A 23,743-nucleotide genomic window follows, 5' to 3' on the forward strand; every position below is an offset into this window, starting at 1 on the left:
TACACACAGCCCGTCCTCATACACACAGCCCGTCCTCATACACACGGCCCGTCCTCATACACACAGCCCGTCCTCATACACACAGCCCGTCCTCATACACACAACCCGTCCTCATACACACAGCCCGTCCTCATACACACAGCCCGTCCTCATACACACGGCCCGTCCTCATACACACAGCCCGTCCTCATACACACAGCCCGTCCTCATACACACAGCCCGTCCTCATACACACAGCCCGTCCTCATACACACAACCCGTCCTCATACACACAGCCCGTCCTCATACACACAGCCCGTCCTCATACACACAGCCCGTCCTCATACACACAGCCCGTCCTCATACACACGGCCCGTCCTCATACACACAACCCGTCCTCATACACACAGCCCGTCCTCATACACACAGCCCGTCCTCATACACACAGCCCGTCCTCATAAACAAATGCCAAAGTCCATTCCATCCACCCGCCAAACACTCCAGGTGTTTATGAATGAAAAACAGTTTACACACGACTCACGACTGATAAGAACATAAGAACATAAGAACAAAGGTAACTGCAGAAGGCCTATTGGCCCATACGAGGCAGCTCCTATTCTATAACCACCCAATCCCACTCATATACTTGTCCAACCCGTGCTTGAAACAATCGAGGGACCCCACCTCCACAATGTTACGCGGCAATTGGTTCCACAAATCAACAACCCTGTTACTGAACCAGTATTTACCCAAGTCTTTCCTAAATCTAAACTTATCCAATTTATATCCATTGTTTCGTGTTCTGTCCTGTGTTGATACTTTTAATACCCTATTAATATTCCCCCGGTTATGTCCATTCATCCACTTGTAAACCTCTATCATGTCACCCCTAACTCTTCGCCTTTCCAGTGAATGCAACTTAAGCTTTGTTAATCTTTCTTCATATGAAAGATTTCTAATTTGGGGAATTAGCTTAGTCATCCTACGCTGGACACGTTCAAGTGAATTTATATCCATTCTATAATATGGCGACCAAAACTGAACTGCATAATCTAAATGGGGCCTAACTAGAGCAAGATATAGCTTGAGAACCACACCAGGTGTCTTGTTACTAACGCTGCGATTAATAAATCCAAGTGTCCGATTTGCCTTATTACGAACATTTATGCATTGATCCTTTTGTTTTAAATTCTTACTAATCATAACTCCCAGATCCCTTTCGCAATCCGACTTCGCAATCACAACACCATCTAGCTCGTATCTTGTAACTCTATCATCATTACCTAACCTCAGAACTTTACATTTATCAGCATTAAACTGCATCTGCCAATCCTTTGACCATTTCAAAACCCTATCTAGATCAACTTGAAGTGATAGTGAGTCCTCCTCCGAATTAATTTCCCTACCGATTTTCGTATCATCGGCAAATTTGCAAATGTTGCTACTCAAACCTGAATCTAAATCATTTATATATATTATAAACAACAGAGGTCCCAGGACAGAGCCTTGAGGCACTCCACTTACAACATTTTCCCACTCTGACTTGATTCCATTTATACTAACTCTCTGTTTCCTTTGGTATAGCCATGCCCTAATCCAGCTTAATACAGCACCCCCAATACCATGAGACTCTATTTTTTTAATCAGTCTTTCATGTGGCACTGTATCAAAAGCTTTGCTAAAGTCAAGGTATACAACATCGCAATCCTTACCACTATCAACTGCCTCAACAATGCTAGAATAAAAAGATAACAAATTTGTTAAACATGAACGGCCATTTATAAAACCATGTTGCGACTCAATTATTAATTTATGTTTTTCAAGATGAAGACGAATTTTATTTGCTATTATAGATTCGAGTAACTTTCCCACAATAGACGTTAGGCTAATTGGTCGATAGTTAGACGCAAGTGATCTATCTCCTTTCTTAAAAACTGGTATCACATTAGCAACTTTCCAAAACTCTGGCACTCTGCCTGACTCTATTGATTTATTAAATATGGTTGACAGTGGGTCACAAAGCTCCTCTTTGCATTCTTTAAGCACCCTAGCAAACACTTCATCCGGCCCTGGGGATTTGTTTGGTTTGAGTTTTACTATTTGTTTAAGAACATCCTCCCTGGTAACTGCTAAACTCGTCAACCTGTCCTCGTCCCCACCCACATACACTTGTTCGGCTGAAGGCATATTGTTAAGTTCCTCTTTAGTAAATACAGATACAAAATATTTATTAAAAATACTACTCATCTCTTCATCACTATCTGTTATTTGACCTGTCTCAGTTTTTAATGGACCTATCCTTTCCCTAGTCTTAGTACGATATAACTGAAAAAACCCTTTAGGATTTGTCTTTGCTTGCCCTGCTATGCGAACTTCATAGTTTCTTTTTGCTTTCCTTATCTCTTTTTTAACATTTCTAACCAGTTGTACGAATTCCTGTTCTAAAGTGACCTCCCCATTTTTAATCCTTTTGTACCAAGCTCTCTTTTTACCTATAAGGTTCTTCAAATTCTTTGTTATCCACTTTGGGTCATTAGTATACGATCTATTCAATTTGTATGGTATACTACGTTCCTGTGCTTTGTTTAGAATATTCTTAAATGAGTTATATATTGAATCCACATCGAAAAATGACGTTCGAACACTTCCGGAACAAGTGCTTCACTGACGACTGGTGTTCGAGCCACAACGCTGTAAATGCTTCACCCACGTACTACAAATACAAATAATCGCCAACAGAACCTGAACACCTAACCTGCTAACCAATGCCTTATTATGCACAATATGTTAATATATAGCAGTATTCATTTATATTTGAGAAAATTCCTCATAAATTCCCCCGCACTCAAGAAATACTCACTCAATCGCACTCAAGAAACACCAGTGTATCATTGTCCTACCGCTTAAAACTCGCAAAGAAACAAGTACAAAATCTCATGCGAGAGAGAGAGAGAGAGAGAGAGAGAGAGAGGGAGAGAGAGAGAGAGAGAGAGAGAGAGAGAGAGAGAGAGAGAGAGAGAGAGAGAGAGAGAGAGAGAGAGAGAGAGAGAGAGAGAGAGAGAGAGAGAGAGAGAGAGGGAGGGGGGAGGAGTCCTCTGTTTTCCTAGAAGTATCCAGAGAAGAAAATCTCCCGTAGGAATTCCAGGAAACCAAATGAGCAGCGGTGATCTCTCTCTGCTACGCATTCCATTTGCTCACATCGTTCACCTGCTTGCGGTTAACGCGTCGTGCGCTCATGGGTTCCGAGAAGCCTGGCCTGGGGAGCCTAATTTCCCTGCCACGTTCCCTCGATCCGTCGCTCCGAATTATTTTCCTCACCCAGACACGCATCAACCCCCATGCTCCTCGCCAGGGGCCAGATTCACGAAAGCACTTACGCCAGCACTTACGAACGTGTACATCTTTCCTCAATCTTTGACGGCTTTGGTTTCATTTATTAAACAGTTTACCAGCATGAAAACTTGCCAATCAACTGTTGTTATTGTTACAAACAGCCTCCTGGTGCTTCGGAGCTCATTAACTGTTTAATAATTGTAAACAAAGACGCCAAAGATTGAGAAAAGATGAACAGGTTCGTAAGTGCTTGCGTAAGTGCTTTCGTGAATCTGGCCCCTGATCTATTGAGGCACGAAAAACGTTAGTATTACGGTGGTTTTATTTGGTCTAACAGGTAGGCTTTTTAACGGAATCGATCAATTAATCGAAAGGACTGGCTGACATAAGCGATAGACCTGTCTTAGACAATCCAAATGACGTTCACAGGTTAGTTCAGTTTGTTCACTAAACAAGCTGGTGGCGTGTTTAGTGAAATCACTTACTCCAAATGAAAATGACGGTGTTCACTGTAGCTGCCACTGGAGGCCTGGTCGGGGACCGGGCCGCAGGGACATTGAGCCCCGAAATCATGGCACGATAACCATCATATACCATCGTTCATATACAACTGTTTGACTTATTCCCCTGAGCACCTTGGCTCATAAGTTTTTTTTTTTTATTTTTTTTTCTACCACAGACGTGGCCAGACATTTACAATGCTAACCAGCATATATACATTTTCTTCTGTCCTCCATGGACAGGGTTAGAGAAGTGTTAAACATATAGTTCAAGGGCTCATCCAGTGACCAGCTACTACTGGCCGAGGTCAAACTTGGCCTTCCATTCTCCTGGGCTGTGGAAGACTCGAACAGCGAACCCTACGTCGGGGGAACATAAGAACAAAGGTAACTGCAGAAGGCCTATTGGCCCATACGAGGCAGCTCCTATCTATAACCCCCCAATCCCACTCATATACATGTCCAACCCGCGCTTGAAACAATCGAGGGACCCCGCCTCCACCACGTTACGCGGTAATTGGTTCCACAAATCAAGAACCCTGTTACCGAACCAGTATTTGCCAAAGTCTTTCCTAAATCTAAAATTATCCAATTTATACCCATTGTTTCGTGTTCTGTCTTGTGTTGATACTTTTAATACCCTATTAATATCCCAATTGAAGCCGAAGCAATATCCACCGAGCCTTATCAAACCTGGCTGTCTCCTATTGGTCACTTTAATTTCAAAGACATTCAAGATATACACTAAACCGTTACTTTTAGCACTTGTGCAATGTCCCAGCATAATTACACACGGACACCACAATAGCCTGATGCATCAAATGAACAAATCCACAAGGGCCGTGACCTGGGTTCGAACCTACGTCTGAGAGGATCCCAGACGCTGCCTTAATCGACTGAGCTACGACATGGTCAAAAGAATTGCAACCAGAAGTTCTACTGAACTTACTAGGATCCTACAGCCTCTCCGAGACACAAACCAGGCCTGAGTCGATTAAGGCAGCGTCTGGGATCCTTTCGGACGTAGGTTCGAACCCACGTCACGGCCCTTGTGGATTTGTTCTTCCAGAATAATGTATATTGTTCGCTGACTTTGCCAGACGACCCCTGAATGCATACTAATGTAGACATACTAATGTATGCATACTAATGCATACGACTGCATATAATTAAGATTCCCCTAAGGTAAAATTAACTGCATTGCTGTCTGGTAAGCTGATATTGCTGACAATAATCCAGCAATGCTACGACAACTTATGATTTTGTGATGACAAGACTGTATAAGAGTTGCTTAAGGGGTCGAGAGGCGGGACCCAAGAGTCGTAGATCAACCCCATGCATATATAACTGGCTGAGTACAACTAGGTGAGTACTTTCATAATGTATAGCTAGTGTAATCCCACCACACACTGTGTCACCACACACTGTGTCACCACACACTGTGTCACCACACACTGTGTCACCACACACCCCACACACTGTGTCACCACACACTGTGTCACCACACACTGTGTCACCACACACTGTGTCACCACACACCCCACACACTGTGTCACCACACACTGTGTCACCACACACCCCACACACTGTGTCACCACACACTGTGTCACCACACACTGTGTCACCACACACTGTGTCACCACACACTGTGTCACCACACACCCCCACACACTGTGTCACCACACACCCCCACACACTGTGTCACCACACCCCCCCCCCCCCCCCCACACACTGTGTCACCACACACTGTGTCACCACACACTGTGTCACCACACACTGTGTCACCACACACTGTGTCACCACACACTGTGTCACCACACACTGTGTCACCACACACTGTGTCACCACACACCCCACACACTGTGTCACCACACACCCCACACACTGTGTCACCACACCCACCCACACACTGTGTCACCACACACACCCACACACTGTGTCACCACACACCCCACACACTGTGTCACCACACACACCCACACACTGTCACCACACACACCCACACACTGTGTCACCACACACCCCACACACTGTGTCACCACAAACACCCACACACTGTCACCACACACACCCACACACTGTCACCACACACACCCACACACTGTGTCACCACACACCCCCACACACTGTGTCACCACACACACCCACACACTGTGTCACCACACACCCCCACACACTGTGTCACCACACACACCCACACACTGTGTCACCACACACACCCACATACTGTGTCACCACACACACCCACACACTGTGTCACCACACACCCCACACACTGTGTCACCACACACACCCACACACTGTGTCACCACACACCCCCACACACTGTGTCACCACACACACCCACACACTGTGTCACTACACACACCCACACACTGTGTCACCACACACCCCCACACTGTGTCACCACACACACCCACATACTGTGTCACCACACACACCCACACACTGGGTCACCACACACCCCACACACTGTCACCACACACACCCACACACTGTGTCACCACACACCCACACACTGTGTCACCACACACCCCCACACACTGTGTCACCACACACCCCACACACTGTCACCACACACACCCACACACTGTGTCACCACACACCCACACACTGTGTCACCACACACACCCACACACTGTGTCACCACACCCACCCACACTGTGTCAATACACACACCCACACACTGTGTCACCACACACACCCACACACTGTGTCACCACACACACCCACACTGTGTCACCACACACACCCACACTGTGTCACCACACACACCCACACACTGTGTCACCACACCCACACACTGTGTCACCACACACCCCCACACACTGTGTCACCACACACCCCCACACACTGTGTCACCACACACACCCACACACTGTGTCACCACACACACCCACACACTGTGTCACCACACACACCCACACACTGTGTCACCACACACCCCACACACTGTGTCACCACACACCCCCACACTGTGTCACCACACACACCCACACACTGTGTCACCACACACACCCACACACTGTGTCACCACACACCCCCACACTGTCACCACACACACCCACACACTGTGTCACCACACACACCCACACACTGTGTCACCACACACACTCACACTGTGTCACCACACACACCCACACACTGTGTCACCACACACCCACACACTGTGTCACCACACACACCCACACTGTGTCACCACACACCCCCACACACTGTGTCACCACACACCCCCACACACTGTGTCACCACACACACCCACACTGTGTCACCACACACACCCACACACTGTGTCACCACACACCCACACACTGTGTCACCACACACACCCACACTGTGTCACCACACACACCCACACACTGTGTCACCACACACCCACACACTGTGTCACCACACACACCCACACTGTGTCACCACACACCCCCACACACTGTGTCACCACACACCCCCACACACTGTGTCACCACACACCCCCACACACTGTGTCACCACACACCCCCACACACTGTGTCACCACACACCCCCACACACTGTGTCACCACACACCCCCACACACTGTGTCACCACACACCCCCACACACTGTGTCACCACACACACCCACACACTGGGTCACCACACACACCCACACACTGGGTCACCACACACCCACACACTGTGTCACCACACACCCCCACACACTGTGTCACCACACACCCACACACACTGTGTCACCACACACCCCCACACACTGTGTCACCACACACCCACACACTGTGTCACCACACACACCCACACTGTGTCACCACACACCCCCACACACTGTGTCACCACACACTGTGTCACCACACACTGTGTCACCACACACACCCCCACACTGTGTCATCACACACCCCCACACACTGTGTCACCACACACCCCCACACACTGTGTCACCACACACACCCACACACTGTGTCACCACACACCCCACACACTGTGTCACCACACACTGTGTCACCACACACTGTGTCACCACACACTGTGTCACCACACACTGTGTCACCACACACTGGGTCACCACACACCCACACACACTGTGTCACCACACACCCAACACACTGTGTCACCACACACACCCACACTGTGTCACCACACACCCCCACACACTGTGTCACCACACACCCACACACTGTGTCACCACACACACCCCCACACTGTGTCACCACACCCACCCACACACTGTGTCACCACACACACCCACACACTGTGTCACCACACACCCCACACACTGTGTCACCACACACCCCCACACACTGTGTCACCACACACACCCACACACTGTGTCACCACACACACCCACACACTGTGTCACCACACACACCCACACACTGTGTCACCACACACCCCCACACACTGTGTCACCACACACACCCACACACTGGGTCACCACACACCCACACAGTGTCACCACACACCCCACTGCACCACACACCCCCACACTGTGTCACCACACACCCACACACTGTGTCACCACACACACCCCACACTGTGTCATCACACACCCCCACACACTGTGTCACCACACACCCCCACACACTGTGTCACCACACACACCCACACACTGTGTCACCACACACCCCACACACTGTGTCACCACACACCCCCCACCACACTGTGTCACCACACACCCACACACTGTGTCACCACCCACACTGTGTCACCCACACTGTGTCACCACACACCCCACACACTGTGTCACCACACACCCCCACACACTGTGTCACCACACACCACACACTGTGTCACCACACACCCCCACACACTGTGTCACCACACACCCACACACTGTGTCACCACACACCCCACACACTGTGTCACCACACACCCCACACACTGTGTCACCACACACTGTGTCACCACACACCCCACACACTGTGTCACCACACACTGTGTCACCACACACTGTGTCACCACACACACCCCCACACTGTGTCATCACACACCCCCACACACTGTGTCACCACACACACCCACACACTGTGTCACCACACACACCCACACACTGTGTCACCACACACCCCACACACTGTGTCACCACACACACCCACACACTGTGTCACCACACACCCCCACACACTGTGTCACCACACACCCCCACACACTGTGTCACCACACACCCCCACACACTGTGTCACCACACACTGTGTCACCACACACTGTGTCACCACACACTGTGTCACCACACACACCCCCACACTGTGTCATCACACACCCCCACACACTGTGTCACCACACACACCCACAAACTGTGTCACCACACACACCCCCACACACTGTGTCACCACACACACCCACACACTGTGTCACCACACACCCCACACACTGTGTCACCACACACTGTGTCACCACACTGTGTCACCACACACCCCACACACTGTGTCACCACACACTGTGTCACCACACTGTGTCACCACACCCAGACACTGTGTCACTAGACTATATCAAGGAATATATCAAGGAATATATCAAGGAATATATCAAGGAATATATCAAGGAATATATCAAGGAATATATCGCTATATCAAGGAATCTCAAGATAAAACACTTATGGAAATCAGCTCACGGAAGAACCATCGGCTTTTTCCTCTCCAATTCCTGAAACTCCAATTGGTCCAATCAGCGACTAGAAGACAAACTGTCTTGGGCCGTGACGGCATGTTAACGACGCTATGATTGGCTATTAATCCGGCATACCTTGTGCATTAGGCCTACTGAGAGGCCAACAGTAGACCTATGATTTTTTTATTATTTGCAATTGAAGGAAATGTGAAAACAGTTGAAATTAATGTGTTTTTTTCTCATTCTCACGACGTGGAGAGATTTGCTAATTCAAGAGATGAGAAATTTAAGAAAAGAGGATTAAAGATATTAAATATTCGGAGTGGTACGTCCATTCTCAATCCCTTCCACAATCACTGTCCCACAATCACTTTCACAATCCCTTTCCCACAATCACTTTCCCACAATCACTTTCCCACAATCACTTTCCCACAATCACTTTCACAATCTCTTCCACCAGTGTGGGATATGACAAATCAACAATCGTCATTCTCAAAGAAATCACATACATCTGTATCTCTACAGTTATACAATCAATTACGTTAATGGTGAGGTGCAGATTGTGTAGAGAGCCACACATAAGACAACACAACCCGTTCTCGCAAATTCGTAAAGTCAATATTGACTTATTAACTACGTGCATAGGTGATATACTAAACATAATAGATACCCTTAAAAAGATTCATAGAAAACACCGACCTTACCTAACCTTGTTTGTATCTTAAGATAAGCATCTTATTGCTTCGTAATTACAATTATTACTTAACCTATACCTATTATAGGTTAGGTAATAATTGTAATTACGAAGCAATAAGATGCTTATCTTAACATACTAAGAAGGTTAGGTAAGGTCGGTGTTTTCTATGAATCTTTTTAAGGGTATCTATTATGTTAAGTATGTCACCTATGCACATATTTAATAAGTCAATATTGACTTATTAAATTTGCGAGAACGGGTTGCACAACACATATCTCTGTGATCCAGTTTATTATAAGTTAATCGTTGTAAAATAATTGAATCTATTGTTTTTACGTTGGAACAATCTATATGGATGAACAAAAATGGTTCTCGTATTTGCTTCCAGACGAAATCTTGGAAATATATAAATATATATAGATAATCCTGGACCTAGGTTCGAACCCTCATCACATTCTGAGAATATACACATTAATGTATAACTCCCAGTGCCATTGTGTAACTTAAGTATATACACACATATACATATATACACACACGTACATATACACAAGTCTTAATCCTCAGGTGAATAACTATGTACTTGTTCAGTACTTAACTGAACAATTAGCACTTAAATTACTTTAAGTACAACACTCTAATTATCATTGTTAACTTTTCTTTTTGGTGAACTGCGCGAAATTTTAACACTGATGCGTTTCCTTTCACCTGATGCCTCTCTTCACCTAGCAGCCCACAGGTACCCCGCCGGGAGCGAGGCGGCTGTTGTGGGTAGCATCAGGGTAAACGGTCACCAGTTACCCTAGGTTGGGGGTGAGGGGGGAGGGGGGAGGGGGGGAGGGACCTTGTTGAACCTAAGCACAGCTGTTGTACCTCGATAACGAGAATGATATCATCGTTATACACTATTCATATTCAACAAAAATTACACTCTTTAATTCACGGTTCGTTATCATAAATTTGTTATAAAAGCTATGTAAAAAAAAAAAAAAGTTTGCTAAATATAACTTAACCCAAAATATTAATTATTTTATTTTCAATTTTTTTTTAATAATTGCGTCATTTTGTTGCATAGGCCTAAAGTACTTGTGTCATTCATTGTATGCGCTAATTAACTGTCTTGAGTTTTGCAACAATATTATGGAGAATTAAATGTACTTTTATTTCGGGTAGATAGGAGTAGGCTCGTAGTCCCCTGGTGACGTCACGGCTTACATAATGTGTTAATTGGCTTGCTTGTAGGCCGTTAGGGCTCTACCACCCTCCGTTACTTTCTGGTTGTGTAGGGGAGATGAATGTGGATGGTGGGGGGGGGGGAGAGTTCGTAATGAGGAAGTCGACTATTCGTAAAGAGATTCGTAAAAAAAAAATAAAGGGAAAAATTGAATTCATCTCGGCCCTTCAATCTAGCAACACATCTAAACACATGTCCCTCTAGCAACACATGTGTCCCTCTAGCGACACATGTGTCCCTCTAGCGACACATGTGTCGCTAGAAGCAGGCTTTATCCTTGTTCTCTGGCTTAGGAAGCTGCCTCTTTACGCATTTGCTTTGTGGGTTTACTCCAATTTTCACTCGTTATCTTACATTTACTCAGGTTGAAATCTAGCATCCACCTCCGTGACTAGCTGTACAGTTTATCCAGGACCTGGGGTATTCTACTCCGGTTTAATAAACCGGAGGGGTATGTTCCCTCCGGTTTAATGTTTAGTCTGGGAGTCGAGCGGAGACTGTAAACCTTACTTCCAATGAATACTTGGGTTTACATGGGGCTTTGACTTCTATTACGGAACTTTGAGCAAATATTTAGCCATCTTTAGCAAGTTTTAGATTAGTTATACGCGCCATCTTGGCGTCATCTTGTTCTTCTTCATTACTGTTAAAGTGTCCCTCTTTCATGTCCTCCGGTTAAGCTAAACATGTATAACCAGGTTGTGCTGTATCGTATACAATCGTTACAAGGTACATCTGAAACATTCTCCGTAGGAACACAATGTGCATTAGTAGGGCACTAGTACACGGAGTGTTTAGAACTATTATCTCTAAACACATAGACTATTTGAGCTTTTAAAGAAGTTTATCAAATGTTGAAAAATTTTCAGTTTTGAAAGGCATGGACTGCTTAAACGTGGCCACTGTGGTTACAGCGAGAGTAGCGTTTAATGATCACAATAACTCATTATCTCCTCACATTAACCGGGTGAGGTCCCAAAATAACTCTACCGAAATCATATTCAAATTCAATTTAACCTTGCAGGGAAAATTTATGTTAATTACGTCATTAGAGGACGCTGAAAATCATTCTCAAAATTCTTCAGCGATAGCTAATTTTGGTGTGTGTGTGTGTGTGTACTCACCTAGTTGTGCTTGCCTAGTTGTGCTTGCGGGGGTTGAGCTTTGCTCTTTCGGCCCGCCTCTCAACTGTCAATCAACTGTTTTTACTAACTACTTTTTTTTCCACACCACACACACCCCAGGAAGCAGCCCGTTACAGCTGACTAACTCCCAGGTACCTATTTACTGCTAGGTAACTTTCTTTCACCCTGAATGCTAGGGGCATTCAGGGTGAAAGAAACTTTGCCCATTTGTTTCTGCCTCGTGCGGGAATCGAATCCGCGCCACAGAATTACGAGTCCTGCGCGCTATCCACCAGGCTACGAGGCCCCTATAACACACACACATGTGTGTGTGTGTGTGTGTGTGTGTGTGTGTGTGTTTGTGTGTGTGTGTGTGTGTGTTTGTGTGTGTGTGTGTGTGTGTGTGTGTGTGTGTGTGTGTGTGTGTGTGTGTGTGTGTGTGTGTGTGTGTGTGTGTGTGTGTGTGTGTGTGTGTGTACGCTCTTGCAGGAACATATGTACCGTAGTGATTGTTAGTTGTTTCGTGTAGAGAGGATTCACTCCTGCACTAAGCCTGACCCGGACCAGCCTGAAGACCCATCATATTAGAAACCGTTTACATAACATGACCTTTGGTAAGGTACCTTGTACTGAGCGCTGAGAAAGTTTAGTAATGCGTGGGAAGCATTAGAGACTCCCACTCCCGTCTCTCAAGGTGGACCAGGTGAGGAGGCTGAGACAGGAGTCCCCTAATGCCCCAGACCAACCCACTCGCCTGACAATGAAGAGTAATGGTTGGTTGGTGGCGTGGCCTGGTGGGCCACGACGCCGCCCTGGCAGTAGGGGCCACGTGGCCCTGGCAGTAGGGCCACGTGGCCCCTGGGAGGGCCACAGTAGTGGTGGTTGTGGGAGCGGCGGCTCACGCTAACTGTGAGTGATGCTAGACCTTTACACGCTGTTATGCATAGCTGTGTGTCTCATGTTTACAGGAAAGGTTCGCTACCTCGCCCCAGAGTGAGTGGGGGGCCGTTCAAGTCCATTCTCCTTTGCAACCTTTTCTGAAATCAAAATCGTTTTCGTTCATATATTAAATAAAAGATGTGCTACAGTAACTTGCATCTTATAGGTATCGTCACTTTTGTAATACAATACTGTATTTGCTGTATACATTATATATATATATATATATATATATATATATATATATATATATATATATATATATATATATATATTCCTTGACGTGGAGTGTGCGATCCATTAGTTTTCCCTTGGAGCCTGATCCGCTAATTGGTTAACAACCGGACACCCAATTACTGCTGGGTGGAGAGGGGGGGGGGAGGAGGGCAGTTAAGGATAAACGCCCAGACAATCCTTCCTGACCACGACTCTAACCCGAACTAAACCGTTTTCTTGTGTGGCTGATGCAAGGCCCCCTTCTTGGGAGGGGGGGGGAGGAGTTCGACCACAGAGCCATATCTCCTCCTGTTTGGCTCTATATATAGTCGAACCGAGATAATTAACCCAACCAAAAACTTAAGCGAAGATTACAATCATCGCGTTATTTGCCGGAACAACCGTGGACATCTTCAAGAGGAAACTAGATTTATTCCTCCAAGGAGTGCCGGACCAACCGGGCTGTGGTGGGTATGTGGGCCTGCGGGCCGCTCCAAGCAACAGCCTGGTGGACCAAACTCTCACAAGTCGCGCCTGGCCTCGGGCCGGGCTTGGGGAGTAGAACAACTCCCAGAACCCCATCAACCAGGTATATGTGGGCCTGCGGGCTGCTCCAAGCAACAGCCTGGTGGACCAAACTCTCACAAGTCGCGCCTGGCCTCGGGCCGGGCTTGGGGAGTAGAAGAACTCCCAGAACCCCATCAACCAGGCAACTAGGGCCAACCAGTCAACCACTCACTTGCTCTTCAGGGCTGGGTTAACTTCTGGGGAGAAGAGTTTCTAGTTCAGGGAAGAAAATTGTGTTTTTGAAGGGTGTGTCTACTCCCTATCACAACCTAGGAGGAACGAGTGTGTGTAGTGTTGCAAAGTATTGCAGAGCCAGAGGTTTACTTTCCACCAGCTGCTACTCAAGAGTTTCCTTGGTAAACTGGCCGGAAATGTTCCTCCACGATGTTAATCAATAACTACGAGATAACACAGCAGTAATTAACAAGGATTAGTAGTCCTGGAGCCAGCCAGGGCCACCTGGAGCCAGTCAGGGCCTCCTGGAGCCAGCCAGGGCCTCCTGGAGCCAGCCAGGGCCTTCAGGAGCCAGCCAGGGCCACCTGGAGCCAGTCAGGGCCACCTGGAGCCAGCCAGGGCCTCCTGGAGCCAGCCAGGGCCACCTGGAGCCAGCCAGGGCCTCCTGGAGCCAGCCAGGGCCACCTGGAGCCAGCCAGGGCCACCTGGAGCCAGCCAGGGCCTCCTGGAGCCAGCCAGGGCCTTCAGGAGCCAGCCAGGGCCACCTGGAGCCAGTCAGGGCCACCTGGAGCCAGCCAGGGCCACCTGGAGCCAGTCAGGGCCTCCTGGAGCCAGCCAGGGCCTTCAGGAGCCAGCCAGGGCCACCTGGAGCCAGCCAGGGCCTCCTGGAGCCAGCCAGGGCCTTCAGGAGCCAGCCAGGGCCACCTGGAGCCAGCCAGGGCCTCCTGGAGCCAGCCAGGGCCACCTGGAGCCAGTCAGGGCCTCCTGGAGCCAGCCAGGGCCTCCTGGAGCCAGCCCAGGGCCTCCTGGAGCCAGCCAGGGCCACCTGGAGCCAGCCAGGGCCTCCTGGAGCCAGCCAGGGCCACCTGGAGCCAGCCAGGGCCTCCTGGAGCCAGCCAGGGCCTTCAGGAGCCAGCCAGGGCCACCTGGAGCCAGCCAATGCCTTCAGGAGCCAGCCAGGGCCACCTGGAGCCAGCCAGGGCCACCTGGAGCCAGCCAGGGCCTCCTGGAGCCAGCCAGGGCCTTCAGGAGCCAGCCAGGGCCACCTGGAGCCTGCCAGGGCCAACTGGAGCCAGCCAGGGCCTCCTGGAGCCAGCCAGGGCCTTCAGGAGCCAGCCAGGGCCACCTGGAGCCAGCCAGGGCCTCCTGGAGCCAGCCAATGCCTTCAGGAGCCAGCCAGGGCCACCTGGAGCCAGCCAGTGCCTTCAGGAGCCAGCCAGGGCCACCTGGAGCCAGCCAGGGCCTCCTGGAGCCAGCCAGGGCCTTCAGGAGCTAGCCAGGGCCACCTGGAGCCAGCCAGGGCCTCCTGGAGCCAGCCAATGCCTTCAGGAGCCAGCCAGGGCCACCTAGAGCCAGCCAGGGCCTCCTGGAGCCAGCCAGGGCCACCTGGAGCCAGCCAGGGTCACCTGGAGCCAGCCAGGGCACCTGGAGCCAGCCAGGGCCTTCAGGAGCCAGCCAGGGCCACCTGGAGCCAGCCAGGGCACCTGGAGCCAGCCAGGGCCTCCTGGAGCCAGCCAGGGCCTCCTGGAGCCAGCCAGGGCCTCCTGGAGCCAGCTGCCCAGGTCTTAAAGCAGGTATCCTGGATGACCCTCTTGATGGGTTCACACAGTCACTGCACTTAGCTGAAATTTGTAGTCGTTAGTAATGGCGCTGACCTTTATCAAGGAGTGTGCCGTAGTTAGGTATAATGTGGCCCTGACCTTCCCCTCATAATGAGTTCTTGGACATACAAGGAAAATGGGGCAAGAACCTTGGGGTAAGAAGCCTTGCCTTCGGATCAGCATGGGCTCGAAGAATGGGGTCCAAGAGTGGGGGTCCACGATGTAATAGCGGCACGTGTTCCTTCAGATTGTGATCCGCCTCTTGTGAATTTATGCTCAGCAGACTAATCCGCTTTGTGTAATCCTTCCCCATGGTAATACTGAACGACAACGCCCTGTCCCCTCCTGTTTGCTGCTAATGAGACTGTAAATCTTGCCAAAAGGTCTGCTGAAATATACAATTAAAATCGTGAATAACAATTCGCAATCAGTATATCCCAATGACTGACACAGTCAGTATACCCCAACGACTGGCACAGTCAGTACCCCAATGACTGACACAGTCAGTATACCCCAACGACTGACACAGTCAGTATACCCCAACGACTGACACAGTCAGTATACCCCAACGACTGGCACAGTCAGAACCCCAGCGACTAACACAGTCAGTATACCCCAACGACTGACACAGTCAGTATACCCCAACGACTGACAGTCAGTATACCCCAGCGACAGACACAGTCAGTATACCCCAACGACTGACACAGTCAGTATACCCCAACGACTGACACAGTCAGTATACCCCAACGACTGACACAGTCAGTATACCCCAACGACTGACACAGTATACCCCAACGACTGACCCAGTCAGTATACCCCCAACGATGACACAGTCAGTATACCCCAACGACTGACACAGTCAGTATACCCCCGACTGACACAGTCAGTATACCCCAACGACTGACACAGTCAGTATACCCCAACGACTGACACAGACAGTATACCCCAACGACTGACACAGTCAGTATACCCCAACGACTGACACAGACAGTATACCCCAACGACTGACACAGTCAGTATACCCCAACGACTGACACAGTCAGTATACCCCAACGACTGACACAGTCAGTATACCACAACGACAGACACAGTCAGTATACCCCAACGACTGACACAGACAGTATACCACAACGACAGACACAGTCAGTATACCCCAACGACTGACACTGTCAGTATACCCCAACGACTGACACTGTCAGTATACCCCAACGACTGACACTGTCAGTATACCCCAACGACTGACACAGTATACCTCAACGACTGACACAGTCAGTATACCCCAACGACTGACACTGTCAGTATACCCCAACGACTGACACTGTCAGTATACCCCAACGACTGACACAGTATACCTCAACGACTGACACAGTCAGTATACCCCAACGACTGACACAGTCAGTATACTCCAACGACTGACACAGTATACCCCAACGACTGACACAGTCAGTATACCCCAACGACTGACACAGTCAGTATACCCCAACGACTGACACAGTATACCCCAACGACTGATCCAGTCAGTATACCTCGCAGTCTGACGATGACTACTACGTCATAATACATTATTACTTGATATATTTTACGTCTGTCTGTGTCACAATCAAAGCTGTCATGTGATGTACAGTGTAGAGGTGATCTTCTAGACTGTCATGCCTTGATGACAGCATGACATCCCTCTTTTTGCCTTCAGAGAAAAAAATAAATGCGTGCAAGGAATATTGAAACCGTTTTCTCTATCGAGAATATATATTCACTTGAAGTGTGTGAAGAACCTATGAATTTTAATTCGACTTTAGCACAAAGTCAGCGAATATGAAGTGGATATGTTCATTTTGTTTTCAAAAGTCGATTTCAATTTTAAAAGAAGCAATTTGATCCCTAACACTTTTTTTTTTAAAGTGTTGGAGTGAATGAGTTGTTTGGAATTGCTTTTTAGATTTTGACACGAATTCAAACCCTTGACGACGTGGGGCCAGATTCACGAAGCAGTTACGCAAGCACTTACGAACGTGTAGATCTTTCCTCAAACTTTGACGGCTTCGGTTACATTTATTAAACAGTTTACAAGCATGGAAACGTGCCAAATTAACTGTTGTTATTGTTATAAACACCCTCCTGGTGCTTCGGAGCTCATTAACTCTTTAATAATTGTAAACAAAGCCGCCAAAGATTTGAGAAAAGATGTACAGGTTCGTAAGTGCTTGCGTAACTGCTTCGTGAATTTGCCCCCTGTACTCGGACCCTTAAAAGTACAGCCTCCACCTCTTCGTTTGCACACATTAGCTGCTGGAATTATCCCCCACTGGAGGCCTTATACATCTCGCTAACGGGTGAGCTCTGGAGCGCACGTCCGCTCAGCTCGACGTCTGATAGAAAGCGAGTTCAAATTTCCCGCTCCCCGGCATTGGCGCCTGCCGTCGTGCTACGTCACGCCCGTGCCGCGACACCATTGGTCAACCTGGCTAAGCCCCCCGCCGTCGACCAATCACGTCATGGCTGGCGCTGTACCCACAATGCACCGGGGAGCCTCGCGCCCCCGCGCGGGAAGCTTTCCTCTCTCTTGCACCGCCATATTTATCCTGGAGGACACGCCTGATAGACTCATCCCAAAATAACTTAATATTGAATATCTTCACACAGCAACATCATGGTTTCTCTCAAGTGTCATGAAATCAAACTAAACTTCTTCTAGTTATTTACAGATGGGGAATTATGACTCTTATAAGCAGGAATAGGGGAATACAGGGTGCCAGTCACAGGTGCCAGGCGAGAGTGCCAGGGGGAAGTAGAAACTATGACAACACTAGAGTCTTTCCAGCAGCTGTGTACTGAGTTCCTCCAGCTTCCGGGGTCCTCAGAGCTTTTACGGTGATTACCAACCACCCCATCTCTCCCCTACCTCCTACCCTCATCCTCCCGTACCTCCTACCTTCCCCCTCCCCTACCTCCTACCCTACACCCTCCCCTACCTCCTACCTTCCCCCTCCCCTGCCTCCTACCCTACACCCCCTGCTCCCCTACCTCCTACCCTACACCCCCTCCTACCCTCGCCCCATAACGCCCCTTCATCCCCCAGAGTAGTTAGTGGTAGTCGACGGGTCGCGCCTTAACAATTGGCGCTCAGCGCCATCAACCATCACCAATACTTAACATTAATGGTTATTACTCCATTATCATTATTGCCAGACTTGTTGACCGCCATCAATGGTGTCCAGTGGTACAGTAATACCACAGTCATCAATGGTGTCCAGTGTACAGTAATACCAGTCATCAATGGTGTCCAGTGGTACAGTAATACCACAGTCATCAATGGTATCCAGTGGTACAGTAATACCACAGTCATCAATGGTGTCCAGGTGGGTACAGTAATACCACAGTCATCAATGGTGTCCAGTAATACCACAGTCATCAATGGTGTCCAGTAATACCACAGTCATCAATGGTGTCCAGTAATACCACAGTCATCAATGGTGTCCAGTAATACCACAGTCATCAATGGTGTCCAGTGGTACAGTAATACCCCAGTCATCAATGGTGCCCAGTGGTACAGTAATACCCCAGTCATCAATGGTGTCCAGTGGTACAGTAATACAGTCATCAATGGTGCCCAGTGGTACAGTAATACCCCAGTCATCAATGGTGTCCAGTGGTACAGTAATACCACAGTCATCAATGGTGTCCAGGTGTCCAGTAATACCACAGTCATCAATGGTGTCCAGTAATACCACAGTCATCAATGGTGTCCAGTAATACCACAGTCATCAATGGTGTCCAGGTGTCCAGTAATACCACAGTCATCAATGGTGTCCAGTAATACCACAGTCATCAATGGTGTCCAGTAATACCACAGTCATCAATGGTGCCCAGTGGTACAGTAATACAGTCATCAATGGTGTCCAGTGGTACAGTAATACCACAGTCATCAATGGTGTCCAGTGGTACAGTAATACCACAGTCATCAATGGTGCCCAGTGGTACAGTAATACCACAGTCATCAATGGTGTCCAGGTGTCCAGTAATACCACAGTCATCAATGGTGTCCAGTGGTACAGTAATACAGTCATCAATGGTGTCCAGTGGTACAGTAATACCACAGTCATCAATGGTGTCCAGGTGTCCAGTAATACCACAGTCATCAATGGTGTCCAGTGGTACAGTAATACAGTCATCAATGGTGTCCAGTGGTACAGTAATACAGTCATCAATGGTGTCCAGTGGTACAGTAATACCACAGTCATCAATGGTGTCCAGGTGTCCAGTAATACCACAGTCATCAATGGTGTCCAGTGGTACAGTAACACAGTCATCAATGGTGTCCAGTGGTACAGTAATATCAGTCATCAATGGTGTCCAGTGGTACAGTAATACCACAGTCATCAATGGTGTCCAGTGGTACAGTAATACAGTCATCAATGGTGTCCAGTGGTACAGTAATACAGTCATCAATGGTGTCCAGTGGTACAGTAATACCACAGTCATCAATGGTGTCCAGGTGTCCAGTAATACCACAGTCATCAATGGTGTCCTGTGGTACAGTAACACAGTCATCAATGGTGTCCAGTGGTACAGTAATATCAGTCATCAATGGTGTCCAGTGGTACAGTAATACCCCAGTCATCAATGGTGTCCAGTGGTACAGTAATACAGTCATCAATGGTGTCCAGTGGTACAGTAATACCACAGTCATCAATGGTGTCCAGTGGTACAGTAATACCCCAGTCATCAATGGTGTCCAGTGGTACAGTAATACAGTCATCAATGGTGTCCAGTGGTACAGTAATACCACAGTCATCAATGGTGTCCAGTGGTACAGTAATACCCCAGTCATCAATGGTGTCCAGTGGTACAGTAATACAGTCATCAATGGTGTCCAGTGGTACAGTAATACCCCAGTCATCAATGGTGTCCAGTGGTACAGTAATACAGTCATCAATGGTGTCCAGTGGTACAGTAATACCCCAGTCATCAATGGTATCCAGGTGGGTCCAGTAAAACCCCAGTCATCAATAGAGGCAGCAGCAGGCGACAAAGCAGTTCCAGGATCGCCCCCACCTTCATAAATCAGGGTTGGACTCCCTAGTTAAGCATGTCCAGAGTTCAGCCTAGTTTACGGGCCTGGAGTGCCTCTGGAGTGCCTCTGGAGTGCCTCCTTGAGCCTCATTACCCGGGACTTAATGCCTCCATCGCCAGTAATACGGTGATCAAAACCCTTAAACTGGGGCCACCTGAGCTTGTCACCTGCGCTGACGGTAGTTCGTCAGCAGGCGACGCCCCTATTGGCCGGTAGAGGGCCGTGACGTCAGCTCTTCCTGGAAGCAGTGAAAGGAGATCTGATAGCAGAAGACGGCGGGTTAAGTTCACCGGTTTAAGTCTTGGGTTAAGCTTAGCTAGCGTTATGTTCACGTTAAGTTCAAAAGCATTAATCTTAGGTTAAGCTTGGCTTAAGCTGAAGTTGTAGGAGGTCCCAGCAACAAGGAACAGGGTTGTAGGAGGTCCCAGCAGCCAAGAACGTGGTTGTAGGAGGTCCCAGCAACCAAGAACGTGGTTGTAGGAGATCCCAGCAACCAAGAACGTGGTTGTAGCAGGTCCCAACAACCAAGAACGTGGTTGTAGGAGGTCCCAACAACCAAGAACGTGGTTGTAGCAGGTCCCAGCAGCCAAGAACGTGGTTGTAGGAGGTCCCAGCAACCAAGAACGTGGTTGTAGGAGATCCCAGCAACCAAGAACGTGGTTGTAGCAGGTCCCAGCAGCCAAGAACGTTGTTGTAGGAGGTCCCAGCAACCAAGAACGTGGTTGTAGGAGGTCCCAGCAACCAAGAACGTGGTTGTAGCAGGTCCCAGCAGCCAAGAACGTGGTTGTAGGAGGTCCCAACAACCAAGAACATGGTTGTAGCAGGTCCCAACAACCAAGAACATGGTTGTAGGACGTCCCAGCAACCAAGAACTTGGTTGTAGCAGGTCCCAGCAACCAAGAACGTGGTTGTAGGACGTCCCAACAACCAAGAACGAGGTTGTAGGACGTCCCAGCAACCAAGAACGAGGTTGTAGGACGTCCCAGCAGCCAAGAACGTGGTTGTAGGACGTCCCAACAACCACAACAGCCTCAGAACACCACACACTAACAACAGGACACAGCCACAGTACTGATCAGCAGTCAGGACACATGTTACAAGCTGAGAGACACACCGGACACACTGTATCATCTCAATATGCCAATTATAAATGCTCGCCCCCAGGGTAACTATTTTATAAGGGCACGATTGGAAGGACTGACAGGACACGATTGGAAGGCCAGATAGGGCACGATTGGAAGGCCAGACAGGGCACGATTGGAAGGAAAGATAGGGCACGATTGGAAGGCCAGATAGGGCACGATTGGAAGGCCAGACAGGGCACGATTGGAAGGAAAGATAGGGCACGATTGGAAGCCCAGACAGGGCACGATTGGAAGGCCTGACAGGGCACGATTGGAAAGCCAGATAGGGCACGATTGGAAGCCCAGACAGGGCACGATTGGAAGGCCTGACAGGGCACGATTGGAAGGCCAGATAGGGCACGATTGGAAGCCCAGACAGGGCACGATTGGAAGGCCAGATAGGGCACGTTTGGAAGGCCAGATAGGGCACGATTGGAAGCCCAGACAGGGCACGATTGGAAGGCCTGACAGGGCACGATTGGAAAGCCAGATAGGGCACGATTGGGAGTCCAGACAGGGCACGATTGGAAGGCCAGACAGGGCACGATTGGAAGGCCAGATAGGGCACGATTGGAAGCCCAGACAGGGCACGATTGGAAGGCCTGACAGGGCACGATTGGAAGGCCAGATAGGGCACGATTGGAAGGCCAGACAGGGCACGATTGGAAGGCCAGATAGGGCACGTTTGGAAGGCCAGATAGGGCACGATTGGTAGCCCAGACAGGGCACGATTGGAAGGCCTGACAGGGCACGATTGGAAGCCCAGACAGGGCAGGATTGGTAGCCCAGACAGTGCACGATTGTCTGAGCTCCTCGCTATCTTGACAAGTTCGACTAGTGCCCGGACGACCCATTGAGCAGTTAACAATGCCCTTTGAAGCAGCAGTGCCCAATGGCCAGCAGACATTTCACACCTGCTGGAGTATGGATTAGGTTATATCTAATCTTGAGTGATTGAGGGAGCAGCCTCCATCCTTCCATCCCCTTCACTCTCCCTCATCAAGACACAACTAATGGCTGGAATGAACTTCGTGGTTCTTAAGGACTTTCTGTAGTGGCTGAGGGCGTAATGAGGGGACAGAACGAGCCTAACTCCAGGGCCTCGAACGAAGGAACTCACAAAGGGTGTCTATGTGCCAGTGAACCTTACTGGCGTCTCTCAGGTTTGCAAGGGTCGAGCTCCAGCTCTGGGACTCCAGCTTTCCAGGTGGTAAAGGGGTGTTGTAGTGTATTTCTTCGGACTCTGCTTCAACTACATCTACTTTAACTGTGAATGGGGAGTTGCGATTTTATTTTTAGCTATCTAGTGCAAGTCGATTACTCACTGCTATCACAATGAATCCATTTTTCTCTGTATCCATGAGGATTATGTTAGGTCTGCAGGAGTGAGGCTGTGTATGTTTTACATTGTATGTATGTATATATGTACGTATGTATGTATGTATGTATGTATGTATGTATGTATGTATGTATGTATGTATTTATTTATGTATGTTTTACATATCTTCTATTTCTCTTTTATTCCTATCTCTGTGTCCTTAAATCGCTCTTATTATGGTTGGTATTGTGAAGGACTCGACTCACAGAAAACTTCTGGGCCTTCTCC

The 23,743-nt window shown here is 48.7% G+C and overlaps 2 protein-coding genes across 2 annotated transcripts in view; one reads left to right on the forward strand and one right to left on the reverse strand.

Moving 5' to 3' along the window:
- The window catches only part of LOC123758876 (rhoptry surface protein CERLI2-like), a 50,922-nt gene extending 38,935 nt beyond the window's left edge, over positions 1 to 11,987 (reverse strand). The window contains exon 1 of the mRNA XM_069334190.1: positions 11,930 to 11,987. Coding sequence (XP_069190291.1) covers positions 11,930 to 11,987 — 58 coding nt within the window. The remainder of the gene's footprint in view (positions 1 to 11,929) is intronic.
- Positions 11,988 to 12,007: 20 nt separating this feature from the next.
- On the forward strand, positions 12,008 to 15,691 carry LOC138370198 (collagen alpha-1(XVII) chain-like). Its single transcript, XM_069334191.1, has 3 exons — positions 12,008 to 12,050; positions 13,414 to 13,438; positions 14,596 to 15,691. The coding sequence occupies exons 1-3, from the start codon at positions 12,008 to 12,010 to the stop codon at positions 15,689 to 15,691; spliced, it is 1,164 nt and encodes a 387-aa protein (XP_069190292.1).
- Positions 15,692 to 23,743: the final 8,052 nt, after the last annotated feature.

The sequence above is a fragment of the Procambarus clarkii genome, chromosome 31 (assembly GCF_040958095.1).
Source record: "Procambarus clarkii isolate CNS0578487 chromosome 31, FALCON_Pclarkii_2.0, whole genome shotgun sequence".
In the NCBI taxonomy this organism is placed as follows: Eukaryota; Metazoa; Arthropoda; class Malacostraca; order Decapoda; family Cambaridae; genus Procambarus; species Procambarus clarkii.

What these genes read in the sequence shown, in the direction of transcription:
- LOC138370198 (XM_069334191.1), top strand. Translation starts at nt 12,008, where the DNA reads ATGTATAACCAGGTTGTGCTGTATCGTATACAATCGTTACAAG. An exon ending in TCGTATACAATCGTTACAAG is followed by an intron (nt 12,051 to 13,413) that starts GTACATCTGAAA and finishes TCATGTTTACAG; the next exon opens with GAAAGGTTCGCTACCTCGCC. An exon ending in GTTCGCTACCTCGCCCCAGA is followed by an intron (nt 13,439 to 14,595) that starts GTGAGTGGGGGG and finishes GTAATTAACAAG; the next exon opens with GATTAGTAGTCCTGGAGCCA.